The following is a 17,601-nucleotide window of genomic DNA, read 5'->3' as shown; positions in this document are numbered from 1 at the left end:
ATACTCTTGCCAACGTCCAATACCAGGCTGAAGTTGCCAATTGGGTCATCGAATGTACGTGTCCCTGAAATATGATCGATTAATTTTGCCGTACGACTACTTCCATCCTTATGTATTGTTAATGCGCCGGAATTTCGCTGTTGTGATATCATTCCGAAGTCCGATTCAAAGTATTATCAGCTTGTAGTTGACAGGTGTATCAACGAACGAAAGCCAGATGGAGACGCACTCTGTGGATCGACCAGCCGAACAGGCCCAGGTATATGCCTCGTATGGAAAAGCTTGTTTATATTGTGTGAAAAGCAAGACGAGATGCGTTAGCATACCGAACGGACCCAAGTGTGAAAGGTACGTGCTGCCATTCTGAACAGAAATTTCATAGCGATAGTTTGATTTGTATGCGTGCGCACCAATGTGCCATGGAAGTGGGGGTAGCGAATGCAATACTCTCATCGTGTATCAACAAAATGATTACTTGATATATCCATTTGGAAAATACTGCTGTTTCTTATTATCGGTGCCTGCTTATCGAAGTTTAGTCATCCCTAACAAAGTCTCAGGTGTCAACGCCTCAAAAAGGATTGCCAACCCGCATCAACAGTTCGCAAGAAGCGGGTTTCCAAGAGACCGGCAGCATCTGTATCCGCAAAGACAGCTGCATTGGAACAAAAGCTTGATAGTATTGTGCAGATACTTCAACGCTCTCAAGGATCCATTACTGGCGCCGCCCAACAACAGATAGCAGTTCCAACACAGAACCCCGATGCCAGGACATTCACTGGCCAGGCTTCAAATTCAAATGGTACAGTTAATGCTAGTGAACCATCACTTATTGAGGGAAACAATGGGACCGGCTCTAGCGTCGATATTGATGTCAGGAGACTCTCAGTGGATTCTTCCCACTTCGGAAATGAAACGGAACAGCGACCTCAATTGTGCGGGGTTTCAAAGGAGGGATGTCGAGAATGTCCCAATGGGCACCCAACGCCAGCAGCCTCGAGAGTAAGTGGCTCCAGTGTTGCAGAAAGTCCCGATTCGGTGGACAACTTTCCTCTAGAGAGCGACGCGGAGCTCGAAGAGACCCTGGAGACGTATCGGACGAAGATGGTGCATAATTTTCCCATCGTCTGTATCAGGCCTGATGTTACTGTTGATGAGATGAGATTACAACGCCCATTCCTATTTCTCGTCATCCGGGCAATCTGCAGTAAGAACCTCCGTCGCCAAGAAGCACTGGTTGTGGAAGTCAAGAAGACTTTGGGGAGGGAGATGCTGCTTGAGGGTACTAAAACCCTAGATCTATTCCTGGGCGTCCTGGTGTTTGCAGGCTGGTGCCACTACTATATATGCAGTAAACCTATCATCTCGACTATTATTCAGCTCGGAATGTCGCTTGCTTTTGATCTTGGACTTACGAAGCCTTTGCTGGGTGAGCATGTTGATGTCATGCGACATTATATTATTGCGCATGGGTGCCCCAAGAGGTCAAGTGGCCCAGTTAGGGTCGTGACCATGGAAGAACGAAGGGCGGTAGTTGGTCTTTACCTTGTTAGCTCTGTGTAAGTGAACTTACTTTCCCCAACGAGAAATCATTCTCATACAATTGACTAGGGCCTCCAACTACTTCCAGCGTACCGAACTCATGCGGTGGACGCCATACCTTGGTGAATGCTTGCGAATTCTGGAAGAGAATAAGGATTACTCCACCGATCTTTTGCTTGTTCACTTAGTACGAGCACAGTTGATCTGCAACAAGAGTGCAACATCAACATGGGACGATATGTTTGGAGACACATCAAACCAAGTCCCACCAAACTTCTACGCCAAGTCTCTAAAGTCTCAACTTGACGATCTGGAGCGTTCCATTCCAGCAGAAATAAAACCAAATGGTATTGTTACTCCTCCACTAAGAAATAACCCACCATCTAACACTCACTCAGCAATCCTCCAGCTTCATATTCACGCCACCTCCCTCACAATACACGCCCATTGCCTCGCCTACACACCACCTCCTCCCTTCCCCGACCCCGCCGCCCAACTCCAGCGCCTCGAAAGCCTCTGGGCCACCTTCACAGCAGTTAAATCCTGGTTCGGCGTTTTTCTCTCCCTCGACGCCTTCCCGCTCGCACGCTACCCCCACGTCTCTATCGCGACACTAACGCAGCTCGGTCACTGCCTTGCAGCGTTGTACCGCCTTACTACGTTCGAGTCGGCGGACGTGGCATGGTGTGGAGGTAGGGTGAGAGCAGAGCTTGATATTGGGGATGTGACGAGGCTGCTGGCGGAGAGGTGGGATGCGGTGTCGCGAGCGGATTGGGGTGGGGAAGGGTTGGATCCGTGGCCGCATGCGACGAAGAGAGCGTTGGGGATCGGGAGCTGGTGGGAGGCGAAGGTGGCAAAGCTTGGACCGCGGGATACTGATTTGGCGAGTGGCGTGGGGGCAAAAGTCATCGAAGCAGTGGCTAGACAGGGTATGCCTGTGCACCAGTCGGTTGAGCCGTTGGAGTTTGATGATGCTGTCGATATTGATATCTTGGATGATCCGTGGATGATGGATTTACTCGGGGGAGGATACGATTTTAATATGGAGACGCAACCGTGGTAGGATACAGGTCGTTTTGGAATGGGAGTTGAAGGTCGGGGAGTTTAAATTTACTGGACAAGGATATTCGGTGTTGTAGTATAGGCTTATTGGGATAATAAATCGTGTGGATAGTAGGTTCAATATCGGTTTTCTGCGACCGTCTCAGAATAGAGACATTAAATATTAATAATCTCTTTTGCTTCACAATAATCACTGCCATATATTTCAACTCATTTTTTTATCTAGTGTCATATAAAAGAGTATCAATCGTTTGCATTTCATATCAGCTAACTATTCAAAGGACAGTTTCTATGATCAAAGTGCCGCCACAAATGCAAATCTGCTGCACATCCCAAACTTGATTAAGAATAATCTAATCATCCAATGTAGCGCAGCTACAAGTAAGTGCTGGTGTTCATGATTTCTTTGAAGACGTCTACGCCCCAAAGGCTCCTTTGACAGACCTGTAGAGGTAGCGAAGAGCGCCGAACGAATTCACGGACAAATCCTCAGATCCGCCATCTACCTTCTTGATAGTAATTTCCTTCTGCTCCCATCCCAACTCCCTCTCCATCCATGCCCAACTTATCTCCGCCCGCTGCGCGTGCTCTTCCACCACCTCTGGCCTTGGGTCCACCGGGGTCCTCGAAAATATCTCAGAGCTTATCCAGCCATCATATCTTAGTCCGTCTTGTCCTGTGATAACCCTCAAGACATCCAAGACGGGTAGATATGCACCCTTGTCCTCTTCGCCAGGGAACAACCTAGCGTTCCTGCTCCAGCTCATCTTTGTCGGCTGACCATCGACGTGGAATGAATGTCCTTCGACTAAAGGGTCACTCATCCTCTCCGCGTCGGCCACTTGGACCAAGAAAACTTTCTTGACATCAATCACATCTCTCATCCTCTCCAGGCTTGCCCTGAGGCTTTTTTCGGCGCCGAGCATGCGTCCATCTTGTGCTGCGGGGTCGGCAAACTCTCGTCCACATATATTGAAAGCATCCAAGCAGGTGCCGAAGTTCACTCTGTCGACGTCACACACGAGCTCATACGCGGCCTCCCACGTGTTGATGAAAGTACCCCAGCACAGCGCTTCATACGCTATTCGCACCACAGGCTGCTGTTGTGCAGCGAGGTCCGCAATCTCGCGCATGTCAGAAACGAGGACGATTCGGTCTCCCGTTACTCCTTCGGTGAGAAAGGTCGATGGGACGACGATAAGTTCTGTGCCCAGGGTCTTGCATAGAAGAAGCCAGAACTGAAAATCTTCAATGCGCTTTGCGTGCGCGTTGGCGTCGAGGAGGCCCTCGTAGTGCATGAATGGCTGGAGGCAGAGGATAGTGAGTTTGCGGGAGATGCACATGGCACGTGTCAGAGTGGCGGCGTGAAGAAGATTAGAGCGAGTTGGTCCGCCAGGTATGGTTTTGGCGAGGTATTCGAGGTCTTCGTAGAAGAGCTCTATGCCGGCAAAGTTGTGGGCTGCGGCTTGGTCGAGTTTGGCCTCCAGAGGATGGACCCAGGCCCGGCCCAGGGATAGAGATGCGATGCTAGATTTTGGAGCCATTGTAGCGAAGGAAAGGAGAGTCTCGTTGGGTGTATGTTGGTTCCAATATATCGAAGAGCTCCAAAAAAGTGCATATTCTGTGTGGACTTGCTACTTTATGGGCGTGGTAAAAATCAGACGATGCCTGGGATACAGGTATATATATTGGCGATTATAACTCCGGCCATATGAAGCTAGCGAAATGGGAACTTAACTGCATTGAAGGGGGAGGAATGAATCGAGGCATGGAATCGGTCAATGCATACCTAGATCACTGTCTATCAGATTTGTATGCTAGTCCAAACTGGATTTGGATCTCAAGGGTGAACATTCATGAGTATCCTATCTTTTTCGACATTGACTCAACCTCCGAAACAAATCTAAATCATTTTCTTGGCTGCCTCAGTATTAATAAATGAATATAGCTGTGGCCTGAGAACAGGATGCAGCTAAGGGGGCGGCATAGAAAGTCAAACTTCGCCGCAGGAGAAACAATAACAAAGGCAAGGACGGCAAATAAGGGGCGCCAAAATTGAGACAAGAGAGACAGATGAAAGAGGTTTAATGCGCCAGCGAATTGTTAGTGATGCCGGAGTTAACAAGTGATTTTACCAGTATCTTACCTCCCACCACCCTTAAACTATTTGACATGGCAGCCGAAGATTTAACCATGGTGAATATATTCTGTAGGAAGAATCGTAACCTCCACATGTCGGAAACCAAAGATGGGCGTATCATAAACGGGCAAGCAGACTGTGTTGCAGGTACTCTCTTAATTGGGGGTTTTTGGCAACTTCACTCCCTTGATGCGAGTTCAGATCCACCAAAGCACCTTCCTGCAGATCCTTGGAATGTTGGATTTAAAAATAGTCGCGGTTACCTTGCTGTATTATGTTTAACTTGATAATACATAATGCTTGACCCTAGATGCCATACATTTTGTCACATGTCGTTGAGCGGGCTTGCCGCCAGTTTTTCAGTCACTTCTTCATTGCCACCAAAACCAAACATAGTCCAGTCCATGTGCATGCGGCAGGAACCAAACCACACCTCTAGGTCAAGCTTCTGTGCGATATATCACCCCCTCTGCTGGTTAAGCTTGATGGGTTTCTACAATGGGACTATCACCACCGAAGATTCGTCAGCGAATACCTTAAGCACCCATACGAAGGTTCCATTGGCAATGTAGTATTTGTGAGGATATGTTAGTAGACCAGATACCTGTTCCACGAAGTTCTTCTTTACATCACAGGCCTATCCATTGAGTAGAGGTAGAAGTGAAAGTGAGGGGGATGGTTGCGATTTAGATTGAGGGGGAGGAGGAAGTTGTTGGATGGAGTTGATGTAAGGTCATGTTGTCGTTTGTCAGAGACAGAGACAGCAGCAATATGGCAAGAATTTCAGTGTTTGACATTCTGTTTACGAAGGGGGTTGGCAAATACAAACGTAGAATGTTCTATCGATATAGACCAATTACAGGGGATGGAAAGGCAGTACACGTTACGGGTGGCCGTGGAATCATAGTCGTATGTGAGGTGTAGTGTAAGCTTATCGTCAGCGAGCTGCTGCCTACATCATAATATTGGTGGCTGCTGGTTGTATACCTTCGATTTTCATCCTTGGAAGTGTAACCAACTCGCAACCTAAACCTTAATATGACACAACAGCCTCTCATCGAAACCATTTTCCAACCCCTGTTCTCTTTCTCGCTGCAGTATCCGCCGCTTCCTTCGCCTCCCTTCTCGCCTTCTGCATCAACAGCATCTTCAACACAAAATCTTTCTCCATCTTCTCCAATTGCTCTTTGTTTAGCAACCCCTTGCTCCCATCCAGCTCGGTATCCGGGTCTGTCACCAGCATTTTCACCCTTACTTCAGGACGAGGCTCCATTATCCCTGCTTTGAAACTCAGTGTCTCTGCTTTCGCCACTAGCCACTCTGCATTCCGCATCCCTTTGGACCAGTGAGATGGTAGCCTCGAGTAGCCCACCCAAGACCCAACTAGCGATCCTGCAACGCAGGCGTTAGTATCCGCATCGCCTCCCTCCATAACGAGGTTCGAAATGAGAGTCTCAAAAAGTCCAGTCGATTTTGTGTCAAGCCCAAGCCCTTCTCGAATGGCAAACCGCAATGTCAGAACTGCAGACCCAAGGCACTTGAAAACATATCCCATCGTCCTGTCATCCAGCTCCAATTCTCTGAGCGTCTTCGCATAACAATACTTCCTATACTCCTCTCCTTTCAATGTGGACTCCACTCCTTCAAGACCTTCCATCATAACCGGGCCCTCTTCATTGAGTAACTTTCCCGTCGGATTTTTCAACTCCGCATTTCCATCAACCCATGTAAATGATGCCTCAATAAGTGCATCAAGGTCCGCCTCAGTCATAACCTCGCCCCGAATAATTCCCCGAATAAGCGCCGTCACAAGACAACAGCTAACAACACACCGTGGATCCACATGTGTCACCTTCCCCACATCAGTAGCGACCTGAAAGGTCTCCTCCAATGTTTTCCCAGCACACATTACGCCCAGCGGGTGCGTGCGCATCAGTGACCCATTCGGGGCGATGCTGCGGCCGCTTCGGAGCCAGCATGCCAATGCCACAGCTTCGGGGTCGCGCAGATACTCCGGATCCATCAACACGCGGCCCGTAGTCATACCAATTCCGAGGGGCGGGCGACCTAGGCAGCGCAGACCCTGCTGCACCCATATTTGGAGTCGTTGGGCGATATCTGATGGCTTCACGGGTGGGGTGTCACTTCCTGGGACGTAATTGTGCAGAAATGACAAGATCAGGGCGAGGGATTGGTCGGTGTCGTCGGTCCAGTCTGCGGTCTCAAACTTATCTCTGTGACTGTCCTCGCGAAATGGCGTTAAGTCCGCTTCGAGGAGGGAGAACCGGCCGGTGGGGTAGGCGCGCGAGCATTCTGTGCGGGGTATGAATTCGGTATACAGGCCGATAGTGTCGCCCAAGGCGGCACCTATTATGGCGCCTAGAGCTTTGTCGTGGGCTGTAATGCGGACGAAACGATGTAAGTCAAGAAAGTCCATTGATTTGCAATGGTAATGGAGTTTGCCGGATGCCAAAGGGGTTGGGCTTTTTGTTGTGAAGGAAGAGGTGTTCCTGAAGGGAAGTTTACGTTGTTGCTGGCAATGAATATGTTCTCTGGCGAGAGTATAAAGAGACAAGCAAGTATATAATTTGATCTACGGATCATTGAAGTCAGAATTATGTCGGCTGAGGTACTGACTTATAGTTGGGTTGCGTGGTTGCCTGTTCGGACGAGGCTGTGTTGTTGGCCACAGTCGCAAGCCATCTATGGCGTTAAAAAGGACCCCAACCCCCCTTGAACATAACATAACATAATTTTAGCAATGACATTTCTTTTCATATTCTATTATATTGTATTGATAACGGTATGGTATATCAGAGTAGCTAATTTACAAACAAGGGATGCTGGCCGGTTTAGACTCAAGCTGGTAGAACAGCCACTCAAGCCGGTAGAACAGCTTTTCCGTCCCTCATCGATTCTGCCTTCTCGTCGGTGATTGTACCCACTCTTGAATAGCATCCAAAATATGTAAGTCTTCGAAGAAACTTAGTAGGAAGGTGGGCGTAATGAAATATTTCTCAGATATAGAAAGATAAGAGAAAAACCTAAACTACAAATATGGCTATGTACATATACTATGTGGGTTGCTTCAATCGAGGACTTCGGGTGCGACGCAAACTAATCTATTGGTCATGGCCTTTCACTGTCGTGCTTTGAGCTGCGGTATATACATACGTCGATCCCTACGCAACCCTACCCTACCCCCTCTACGTCTGCGTGAACGACTCAAGCAAAACTGATCCCCCAAGAGCCGTCGTAGCATGGTTGAAAATGCCCCACCTGTATCCCATGAAGATCGCCCAATCCGTATTCATCGTATACGCATCCCCCAAATCCACAAAGCTCGTCCCATCAGTACTATACTGGAACGTCACCAACTTCGACCCATCACCGCGCGAATCCATGCTCGATCTCAGCCAGATCCTGCCCTTCTCCACTGCGGTGGTCTCAACAGTCGTGCCAGTGCTCACCGTGCTCCAATCAGTGCTGTTCTGCGTGAGGCCCTCCTGCATAACGACACTGTAGGTGTCTCCCGAGCGCACGACGCCGATGTAGGCGGTCCAGTCGCGGAAGGCGGCGAGTCCGCAGCGGTCGCCGTCGGCCATGTTGCTGAAATCTAGGACGATGGTGGCGATGGGGTGTTCGCCGTGGACGCGGTGCGTCAGCGTATTGCGGGCTTTGTAGAGGTCGTCGGTCACGGTTGCGGCGGAGAGGGTGACGCCGTTGTCGACCGAGTATTTGCTGGTGTCAGGGTTGTGGTTCCATTCCCATTGTGGGCCTAGCAACGTGCCGTTGAAGGAATCTGTTCCTGTCCATGGTGGGGTTTCGACGGTCGGTAGGGGACTGGGATAGGTGGCGCCCCATTTGCCATTGACTGTAGTCAGGATTGGGAAGTCGTCGTCGCCCCATGTGATAGGAGCGAGCACGGGAATGCGGCCATTGGGATAATCCCATGTGAACGACATGAAGTACCAGTCGTCAGGAGATGCCTCAATAAGACTGCCTTGGTGGGGAGTACCGCCTCCAGGAAGTGGGCCAGGGGTGTTTGCTTGCAGGCGCTTATAAGTCCAAGGTCCCCAGGGGCTCGTGGATTTATAGATAAACGTGGATTGGGTGCCTCCGTCATCGTTCAGAATGTAATATATGCCGTTCCTCTTGTACATGCGGTTGCCTTCGATGCCTTGGGCTTCTGTGGGGTAGTGGAAGAGTTGCTCGGTCCTGACCTCAGATAGACCATTCGCGGACAGCTGGGCCATGTTAACATTTGTATTCCCATGCACAACGTACATCGTATCATCGTCATCAATGTGGAGACCACAGTCGTAGTAGCACGTTGGTATTTCCGCCGACTGTGTCCAAGGCCCAGATGCCGAAGACGCCGTATAGACAAACGAATGGTAAAAGTTAACACATCCTATCCAGTACCACGTCTTATCGCTCTCCCTGTACCGCATGGTCGACGCCCACGTACCGCCGCGGTACGCCACACCGCCATTCAGGTTGTAGTTGTCGCCAAAATTCAGCGTTGGCACTGAGTGCCCGATCATCTCCCAGTTGACGAGATCAGCTGAGCGCAGAATGGGTGCTCCAGGCGAAAAATGCATGTTCGAGGCAGAGAAGTAGAAGAGGCCATCTGGCCCCTTAGAGACATCATTGTCTGCGAAATCTTCATAAACGACGGGGTTTGTGAACGTGTCAGCTCGAACAGCTGTGTTCAAGGCCGCTGACGCCAGCGACGAAAGGGCTACGACAAGTGAAATTGGACGCATTATGACAAGCAGACGCACTATAGAGCAAAAGAAAGGGCGCTTCCACCAACCTTTTAAGCTTCTCCAACATAATGGGATCGGTACTCACCACAGCGGCCACCGGACCGCAATTAATAACAAACCTTGCGTGTAAATGTATAGCGGCGAGGCCACATGCAAATTGCAATCTCGTGTCCGGAGATACAATTTTTCCGTCAATAACCCTTGGATATAGATATGTAGTGCTTGCTTCCCCACCGGGAATTTATATAAGGCAGTTGAGAATGTGTTTTGGATAAAAGCGATGTTGGGTCAATTGCCGGAGAAGCATCCAGGTTGGCGTGCCTTGGCAACGGGCCCGCTTCAATGAGATTTGTGGGGAAACTTTAAGGATCCACATTTGAGGGACACCAACGTCACTACTAGAACGTATTGGGCTTCATAGAGCTCCTTCCTTTGGCAACAGCGGACATGTTCACGTTGGGGATGAAAACGCAGCAGGAGATTTTGCTTGACCAAGCTCACAAGTCACATTCCTGAGGTCACTCCCAAATTGGCCTTTCGACATCAGCTAAACATCACCAGTCTCGAATATGAATCAAGACATATTGCATGAGCATTACAGGACGAGATATCAATGAAGCAAAGTTCAGATTCGGGTGTCTATGCTCTGTATGCCATACATATCACTCCGATTGTTGTTCTCCCATTCAAATACCGGAGAGCCACATTTAGGTCTCTTGGCTCAGGATGTCGGAGTCACCTGGGTCGAGGACAACCATGGTGCCGCAACGGAAAAGTTTTCCACACGCCGTCCCGAGTTCGATCTGGACAAAAGTTAGCCCATGCGCCCTCCAATGCTTGTTTTGAAGCTTCTTCTCATAGCTCGAGGGGTGGCAATTGCGAGCCCCAGGGAGTCGGTCATCGCAAAGCAATCTTGGCCTGTGTATGACGATTGCGAACCCCAGGGGGTCTGTGGTTGCCAATGGCGATCACAGCGTATTTGCACTATCATCTCAAAGGACGAGATTGAAAATATCGAATCCGTGTGTTGGGGTTATCAAGGTTATTAACGTACGTTGTTTCCACTGAAGTGGTGAACAGGGCATTTGGAAAGCATGGCGTAGTCTGCTACGGTCAGTTACAGGCCCCAAAATGATGCTGAAACGTCACTCACACTCCAGTTCAGACTTGCGAAGAGGAGGGCAATTGCCAGCGATGATGACGAGCTTGGCCTTGCCCGACCGAAGTGATTTGAGCGTGGACTTGAATCCGAGGGTGACCTTGCCCGACTTGATGACGAGGGCGAGGCGGGAGTTGATCGTATCAGATGTCTTCTTGGACTTGCGTGGAGGCATCTTGTCTGTTGGATTTTCGGATGCTGGGAGAAGAAGTTGGTGTTGTTTGTTGGCTGTTTGCTATGTGTGGGTTTGGGGCAAGGACAAGTCGGAGGGCTTTCACGTGACTATCAGGCCACTATTATATCATAACTGGTCCCCCCCCAGAAGTCTGAAGGAGGGCTGTAGATAACAATAGTGGTTACGGAAACTATAATTGAGGTAAATTTGTTCAATAAATCAAGCCTACAACTCGTAAGCTGGTTACTGACAATTGGAACCGACGAGATAAGTTCTATGGGTTCAAATTGTTGGTATTAATCCTGCGCCATACACAATCTCTCTTCAGACTTTTGGCGACAAGAGTACTCTGATGCAGTCTAGTCAATTATTGTGGGCATCTAGATACACTAGTTCCATGGACTTATACACAAGCTATAATTATTTTTCGTAGTTAAACATTTTTAAAAAATATCTGTTGAATTGAACAAGATTCATCGCCGACTTGAAGTCTGCAGGGTTTGGATGATCACTTCGAACCGAGAGCAGTTGTTTATTAGGCGGAGCATCTATTACGTATCACATTATCTATACCCAAGCCAACTACCGCATCATGAACAATGGCAATCATAGGAGCCAACATCTTACCCCATGCTTGCAAGACACAGAAACAGGCACATGAAAACAGACCCATTATCCAGTTTGCGATGCAATATCCTATCAGCCTCTCAACAATTTCTTTCCCTGCTCCAGCGCCAAGATCTCCTCCTTGAGCTCCTGTCGCTCTCTCTTGGTGACCAAATCTTCTCCAGCGATCTCGTCCAACTGCTCGGGGGTCATGGAGGAGATGAACAGCGGTGTTAGAATCTTCAACGGGCTCTCATCGCTGGTAAGAAGGTAATAGTCTGCGCCTTGTGCTACGACCGTGTCAATGAAACGCTTCATCACAACCTTGTAATAGGCATTCAAAACGGTGTGGATGTCATCGACAGCGTGTTCTAGATTGCCTTGGGGAAGAGCACTAGTCATACCGGAGACCGGGACTACAGTGACATAGTGGCAGGCGCCTCCTGCATCCTGTCGATTCGTGAGGAATTCATGTTGCTTCATAGCTTTGACGAGACGCTCATTTCGCATCTTACTGAGTGTGTTTCCAAAGTAGTGATTCTTCGTGAGCAGGGTGCCGTGGCGCTCGACGCGCAGAATAAACTCAACGTGTTTAATGGCCGCGCTGTACTTGTCAAGGAGATCATCCATGATGAATGAGATAAGTCCATTTCGAACCTTACTCTCCGGGCAGACGTGGTTCAAGAGCCGACAGATGAAGTCATGTACGTAAACAATAATATCGTTCACGAACGAAAGCGTAATCCCTTTCCAATTGGATGATTGCTCCTGCCAGAGCATTGGCAATATATTAGGATCCATCACCTCGAGGCCATAGCCTCGAGCTTTGCGATACTCGGTTTCGATCCAGGCCAGAATATCACACCCCTTCGTAAGTGATATATACAAATCCTGTTGGAGAATATCCAAAAGTTCCGGGTATTTTGAGCTCTTAGAATCCAATCTCAACTTATGGCCAGACTCAGCGTCGCCATCAGATTCATTACTGACATGGGATTCATCGGCATCGTCAGATCCATTGTTTGCTGATGGCAAAGCCGACTTTTCCTCTATCTTGTTTGTTGTGGTAACCGCTTCAGCACTCGTATCCCCTTTAAACGCAACTGAGTGGCCCTTGCTCCTAATATCTTCCGCAAAACGATCGCTGCGATCGACCACAAGAGTTGGTAATCGGAGATTGTGGTCTTGCCCAAATATGTCATGGCGACAATAATTGGCACTGAGAGCGTCGTTGGTTATTCTCTCAAATTGTGCGGCAATGCCCTCCAGATAATGTCTCTGTTGGTCAGATGACTCGCGGTCAGCGCCCATTGCATAGAGATTCTTCTTGCAGAGTATAAGGCGCCGCTCGATCTGTCTCTTAATCTTTGGGAACTCTCTCTGGACGATCTCAGAAAGTAGGTCCTGGAGACGACTCTTAAGGGCATCAACCCCAACCCGATCCTTGGGAAGTGATGACCATGGATCGGTACCGAAGAAACTGCGCTCTTTGCGCGTACGAGAGTCAGAGTCGGTATCGAGCTCCTTCTGGGAGCGGTTGCGGACAATGCAATATCCGAGCTTGAGCTTGTTACGCTTTCCCATTACAAGGTCGATGACTTGATGCTCGGCGCCGTCATCAACAAGGTCGGGCTTTGTCAATCTGTGTATACTATTAGCTGGTGAAGCTCCATTAAAGAGATATTTAACTCACACACCCAAAGTTCGAAGACCCTTTGGATCAGCCTTCTCAGCCATGGTCAAAATCTCCTGCGTGGCAATATCGACGTTCGCAGACACAACCGCCAAAATAATGGTCCTCTCATCTTGAATCCAATCTCCGACCATAGTTTTTACCAAGTCAATGTCGTCCTGGGTAGTCACACCCTCCGTAGCAGTCCTGAAAATACCAGGAATATCGATAATGCTCAAGTTTTCGCGGTCTGGGCCACTCAGTTCTATCTTGAAGACATCTGCACTGAATGTAGATTTGGTGGCGCTTGGGGATTCTCCTGGTCCAGTGACTCCCATGACTTGACAAACCTATCAATTGTTAGCAAGCTACTGCGGGCAATGAAGTCAAACGCGTACATCTTTCAATATCGACAGGAAGGTTTGACCATCAAGTGTAGTCAATCCAGTCTTCTTGAATGCCTTCAGTTCCTCTACCTTCTCGGGGGATCGAGTGGGCCCGGGGATGATGGAAACAGTAATGCTTGTCTGAGGGGATCTACGAAACGTGATATTCGTAGCAAATCGTGTGCAGAGCCCACTATCGCGAGGAAGAGGAAGCTCCATTACTGCTTCCAATACGGAACTCTTTCCGCTGGATTAATCACCAACGACAACAAGCTGTGGGAGGGCAACGAACTTGGCAACCCCCAGCTCGCGAAGCTTGTCGATTTTGTCCAGCTGAGCTGGGTTCGAGAGCTGAATCTTAAGTGTCTTTGATAACTCCATCTTTGCTTTTGCGGATGAACTTCCGTTCATGGCGGAGTAATCGTCGGCCGTCATGGCGATGGGTGGTTGTTGTGGTGAAACACACGAGGTGTGTTGGCGTTGGATAAGGGAAGAAAGTGGGCGCCGGAAATCAAATTAGAGTAGGGCTTTTTATTTGAGATGGTGGGCAAAGATGAGAGACTGAGGAACTCAGGGACTCTGAGAGAAACCGAAAGACTGAAATAAGCTGCTAATCTCTGAGGTTCATGGGCAAACTGTGGGCGATTGATGGAAGCCAAACTACCTCGCTGATAAATAAAACTTCGCCTTTCAGCTGATGGGTAGTTCACACTATTTATAACCATAGTTTACCTTCTCTAACCTCAGCCTCGAAACCACAGGGGCCTCGCAAGAGTTGCCAGGCACAGTGTGCCTCTAGCATCCTACGCCACTAGCCGGGGAATCGAGGACTAGTAAAATCACAGTTTAAACAGGCATCCTCGCCGCTACCTAAAGTCATGCTGAAAAGGGCAGATTTAATCAACCTTCCAAACGAATATACTGCGCTGATTGGCGATTGCATGACATGAAACGCGTCCCTGTCGTGGCTGGCGGCTCAGCCATCCAACAAACGGACCCAATTCATGGCCAGGCAAATTGACCAGACAAGGCTGGGACTTTCTTTCTGCCGTAAGTTATGGGTAGATAGAACTCTCTTGCGATAATTACAGCTACTTGCATGCAATTGTCTCCTACATGGTGTATATTTGCCGTTGATATTGGAGATGTCGGATAAATGTTGGTTTGTATGTCGGTTTCGAGACAAATCTCGAAGCCACTCTCGTATGCAAGGCTGACAAAAAGCTGGGAAAGTGAGCGAGGCTACCACTTCCTCAATGTTCCAAGGGACAACAAACAACACCACACTGACCATGGCCTGAAATAATGCATAACGCGCATTGGGAAGCTGTGCACTGCATTTCCAGACACGATATTTGTATTAGCATGTAATTATTTACTGTCCCAACGCTCAAATGCTACTGGCTGGAATGCGTTTAATCCCCAGGAAGCTGTGGGACTTCCGTCTTCCAAGACGGCAGTTATCAATAACTTGTCGCGGCAAGTGAAGGAAACAATTCCAGATGAACAGCGCCAACTTGAGCTTCGTCATGTGAACTTTGATTTGAATGCGCTCTGTGACGTCTCAGCGGCTGCGGGCCCTGAACCGTCTCCAGTAACGGCAGTCGAGAAGATGGAAGGCGGGTTTTCCAAGGCATTTCTGATGAAAAGGGAAAATGGCACAGAAGTAATCGCAAAGTTACCCTGTCGGAATGCGGGACCACCAAAATTAACAACAGCTTCCGAAGTGGCTGTTCTACAGTATTGTATGTGCCACTCTCACATTGAAGATTGCCATTTAAACTTATGCAATAATAGTAAAACAAAATACAAATCTTCCAGTTCCAGGCGTCTACTCGTGGAGTTCCAATATTTTGAATCCTGTCGGAACCGAGTACATCGTAATGGAGAAGGCTGGAGGAGTTCCACTATTCCAACAATGGGGCAAGATGTCGCAGCTCAGCAAACTAGACCTCATCAAAGGCTTGACTAAACTTGAGAATCAACTCGCGTCTATTCCATTCCCGGCATATGGCAGCCTGTATCTTCGTGATCCTTGCCCGGATCTCGTCCGGTATCAGCCTCTAGATGCCGCTGAGGATTCTGCAAGCTCATACTGCGTAGGGCCATCGTGTGAACGTGCATATATGCTTCAAACCAGCGATAGCTCAATGGATCTTAATGTTGATAAGGGCCCATGTAAGAACCTGAAATCATATTACTGTGGAGTCTTCCTAATACTCGCGTTCAGGGAGTTCCATATCAGCCTTTGGAAAAGCCATTGCAAACACACAAGTCAATCGCATCACCAATGGGGTGCAAACGCAGCTGGGAACATTCCACCACGGAACCAGCGCTGAGCAGATAGCTCTCCTCAGGGACACCATTCAAATCATGGAATTGCTGTACACGCACCCGATCCTTTCCCGTCACGTACAGCCTATCCTGTGGCATTCCGACCTGCACATGGGAAACATTTTAGTATCACCTGATGACCCGTCACGAATCGTTTCGTTGATCGACTGGCAGTCAATATTTATTCTCCTCGCATTTCTACAAGCTCAATGGCCGGAATTCTTAAAGCCGCCTGCAAACTATCCAGAGGGCTTTGTGAAACCCACGCTTCCCGATGGCTTTGAAAATCTAGACTCTGGCGATAAGGCCCTTGCCACACTTGAGTGGAACCAGGCTACAATAGCCAAAGCATACGAAGTGTCAAATTTTTTGGAGAACAGACCGGCACATAACGCCATGAACGTACCGCGGGTTTTCAAGGAACTCTTCGTTAGATGTGGCGAAGTATCCGAGTATGGGGTCATACCGCTACGAACCTGTCTCATTGAAATATTCGAAAACTGGATCCCATTGGGATTCACTGGCGTTTGCCCGTATTCATTCAGTGATGCTGAAATTCGGGAGAACGAGCTGCGATTCCAAGATTACCCTAGTTAGAGCGCGGTTCAGGAGCTAGGAAAGACCTGCCTAGACACGGGTGTGGAAGGGTGCATCTCCCCAGAGTTGGATTTTGAGGAGAAGCAGAGGCAGAACAAGGAGCTTCTCGGGATGTTTATCGAGGGCATGGAGGGAGAGAAGACGGTAGACGAGGCAACAAAGATGTGGCCATTCTCGAATGGATTGTAGAGACATAAGCAGCTGAGGGGGCTTGGGAAATAACTCCCAATAGGCTGAAGCGAACTGTGGCATTGCCTCCTGATACACCCGGAAGATAATATTAAGTCACTATTTTAGTCAAAGTTACACAGTGGCGTTTATGATACTGGATCCGGCAGTTTAAGCATTTTCTCTGCGGCGTTTGTGTTACGACAGCATCTAGTATTTGCGTAATGTCACACCAATAATGACATCTGAGACAGCCGAGTGTGGGGAGACTACAAAGGAGTACAGAGGCACATGGTATGGTGGGATATGCAGAATTTGAAAATATGCTTGGGTTCAAGAAACAAGCCGTTCCAAACACATGGCGAGCACTGAACATATCCCCGGTCAATGGATGGATGTTCGCCATATAGTGACTATTGACAATCTCCTATGGTAGAGAGAAAATCTACGATTTAATTTTAAATAACTACCGTTGTTCTCATGCAACTATTCTCATATACCACGTGTCTGTATAAATCATGCAGCCGTATAAGCCATGCAGCTGCTTTCGTCTATCATATTCCCTTCTATTGGCATGGCTGTCTCGTATGTCGCACCAAATAGACTACTGGCGCTTCTACTATTCCGCAAATCCTCATATTCTAGACTCCATAACCCACTGCTTGTCCCATGTTGGGGACTCTTCGACCACCCCATCCCGTGTATGAGAACTGGATTGGAACCACGACAGTTCACCACGATACAGGCTCGGCTAGATCTTATCTCTAGTGGTCAGATGGAGGTACGTTCGACAAAACTGTATCACATTTAAATATGAGATTCGGAGTAGGATGGCTGGCCAGCACATAGACTGCGGCAGAGGGTGGGCTGTTCACTGATTCTATACGTGAGCTAACCACCATGATTCGAATCCAAGTCTCGCATGCATGAAATATGCTGGCCTAATATCAACCCACCTGACTATGCACCACAAGATTATCTTCAACAT

General features: G+C 48.6%; 7 protein-coding genes across 7 annotated transcripts; 2 read left to right on the top strand and 5 right to left on the bottom strand.

Annotated features, from left to right (window-relative positions):
- Positions 1-5: 5 nt before the first annotated feature.
- Positions 6-2,719, top strand: VE01_04875 (uncharacterized protein). The gene is made up of 4 exons (XM_059463650.1): positions 6-348; positions 561-1,559; positions 1,612-1,889; positions 1,941-2,719. The coding sequence occupies exons 1-4, from the start codon at positions 218-220 to the stop codon at positions 2,603-2,605; spliced, it is 2,073 nt and encodes a 690-aa protein (XP_059319734.1). The 5' UTR covers positions 6-217; the 3' UTR covers positions 2,606-2,719.
- A 280-nt stretch (positions 2,720-2,999) lies between these two features.
- VE01_04874 (uncharacterized protein) lies at positions 3,000-4,148 on the bottom strand (the record flags this gene model as incomplete). Its single annotated transcript, XM_018274342.2, has 1 exon — positions 3,000-4,148. The coding sequence occupies one exon, from the start codon at positions 4,146-4,148 to the stop codon at positions 3,021-3,023; it is 1,128 nt and encodes a 375-aa protein (XP_018130804.1). The 3' UTR covers positions 3,000-3,020.
- A 1,405-nt stretch (positions 4,149-5,553) lies between these two features.
- On the bottom strand, positions 5,554-7,351 carry VE01_04873 (uncharacterized protein). The gene has a single exon (XM_018274341.2). The coding sequence runs from the start codon at positions 7,179-7,181 to the stop codon at positions 5,799-5,801; it is 1,383 nt and encodes a 460-aa protein (XP_018130803.1). The 5' UTR covers positions 7,182-7,351; the 3' UTR covers positions 5,554-5,798.
- Positions 7,352-7,762: 411 nt separating this feature from the next.
- VE01_04872 (uncharacterized protein) lies at positions 7,763-9,766 on the bottom strand. Its single transcript, XM_018274340.2, has one exon. It carries the CDS (start codon positions 9,511-9,513, stop codon positions 7,951-7,953), a length of 1,563 nt encoding a protein of 520 aa, XP_018130802.1. The 5' UTR covers positions 9,514-9,766; the 3' UTR covers positions 7,763-7,950.
- Positions 9,767-10,150: 384 nt separating this feature from the next.
- On the bottom strand, positions 10,151-10,892 carry VE01_04871 (uncharacterized protein). Its single transcript, XM_018274339.2, has 3 exons — positions 10,670-10,892; positions 10,571-10,620; positions 10,151-10,319 (listed from the first exon to the last, which is right to left on the bottom strand). Exons 1-3 carry the CDS (start codon positions 10,848-10,850, stop codon positions 10,224-10,226), a joined length of 327 nt encoding a protein of 108 aa, XP_018130863.1. The 5' UTR covers positions 10,851-10,892; the 3' UTR covers positions 10,151-10,223.
- A 525-nt stretch (positions 10,893-11,417) lies between these two features.
- Positions 11,418-14,659, bottom strand: VE01_04870 (uncharacterized protein). The gene is made up of 3 exons (XM_059463649.1): positions 13,527-14,659; positions 13,150-13,478; positions 11,418-13,098 (listed from the first exon to the last, which is right to left on the bottom strand). The coding sequence occupies exons 1-3, from the start codon at positions 13,731-13,733 to the stop codon at positions 11,550-11,552; spliced, it is 2,085 nt and encodes a 694-aa protein (XP_059319738.1). The 5' UTR covers positions 13,734-14,659; the 3' UTR covers positions 11,418-11,549.
- A 187-nt stretch (positions 14,660-14,846) lies between these two features.
- Positions 14,847-16,634, top strand: VE01_04869 (uncharacterized protein; the record flags this gene model as incomplete). The annotated part of the gene is made up of 4 exons (XM_018274337.2): positions 14,847-15,259; positions 15,312-15,692; positions 15,745-16,440; positions 16,495-16,634. Exons 1-4 carry the CDS (start codon positions 15,127-15,129, stop codon positions 16,632-16,634), a joined length of 1,350 nt encoding a protein of 449 aa, XP_018130894.2. The 5' UTR covers positions 14,847-15,126.
- Positions 16,635-17,601: the final 967 nt, after the last annotated feature.

The sequence above is a fragment of the Pseudogymnoascus verrucosus genome (genome assembly GCF_001662655.1).
Source record: "Pseudogymnoascus verrucosus strain UAMH 10579 unplaced genomic scaffold scaffold_19, whole genome shotgun sequence".
NCBI classification, from domain to species: Eukaryota; Fungi; Ascomycota; class Leotiomycetes; order Thelebolales; family Thelebolaceae; genus Pseudogymnoascus; species Pseudogymnoascus verrucosus.
This window is presented reverse-complemented; position numbering and strand designations above follow the sequence as displayed.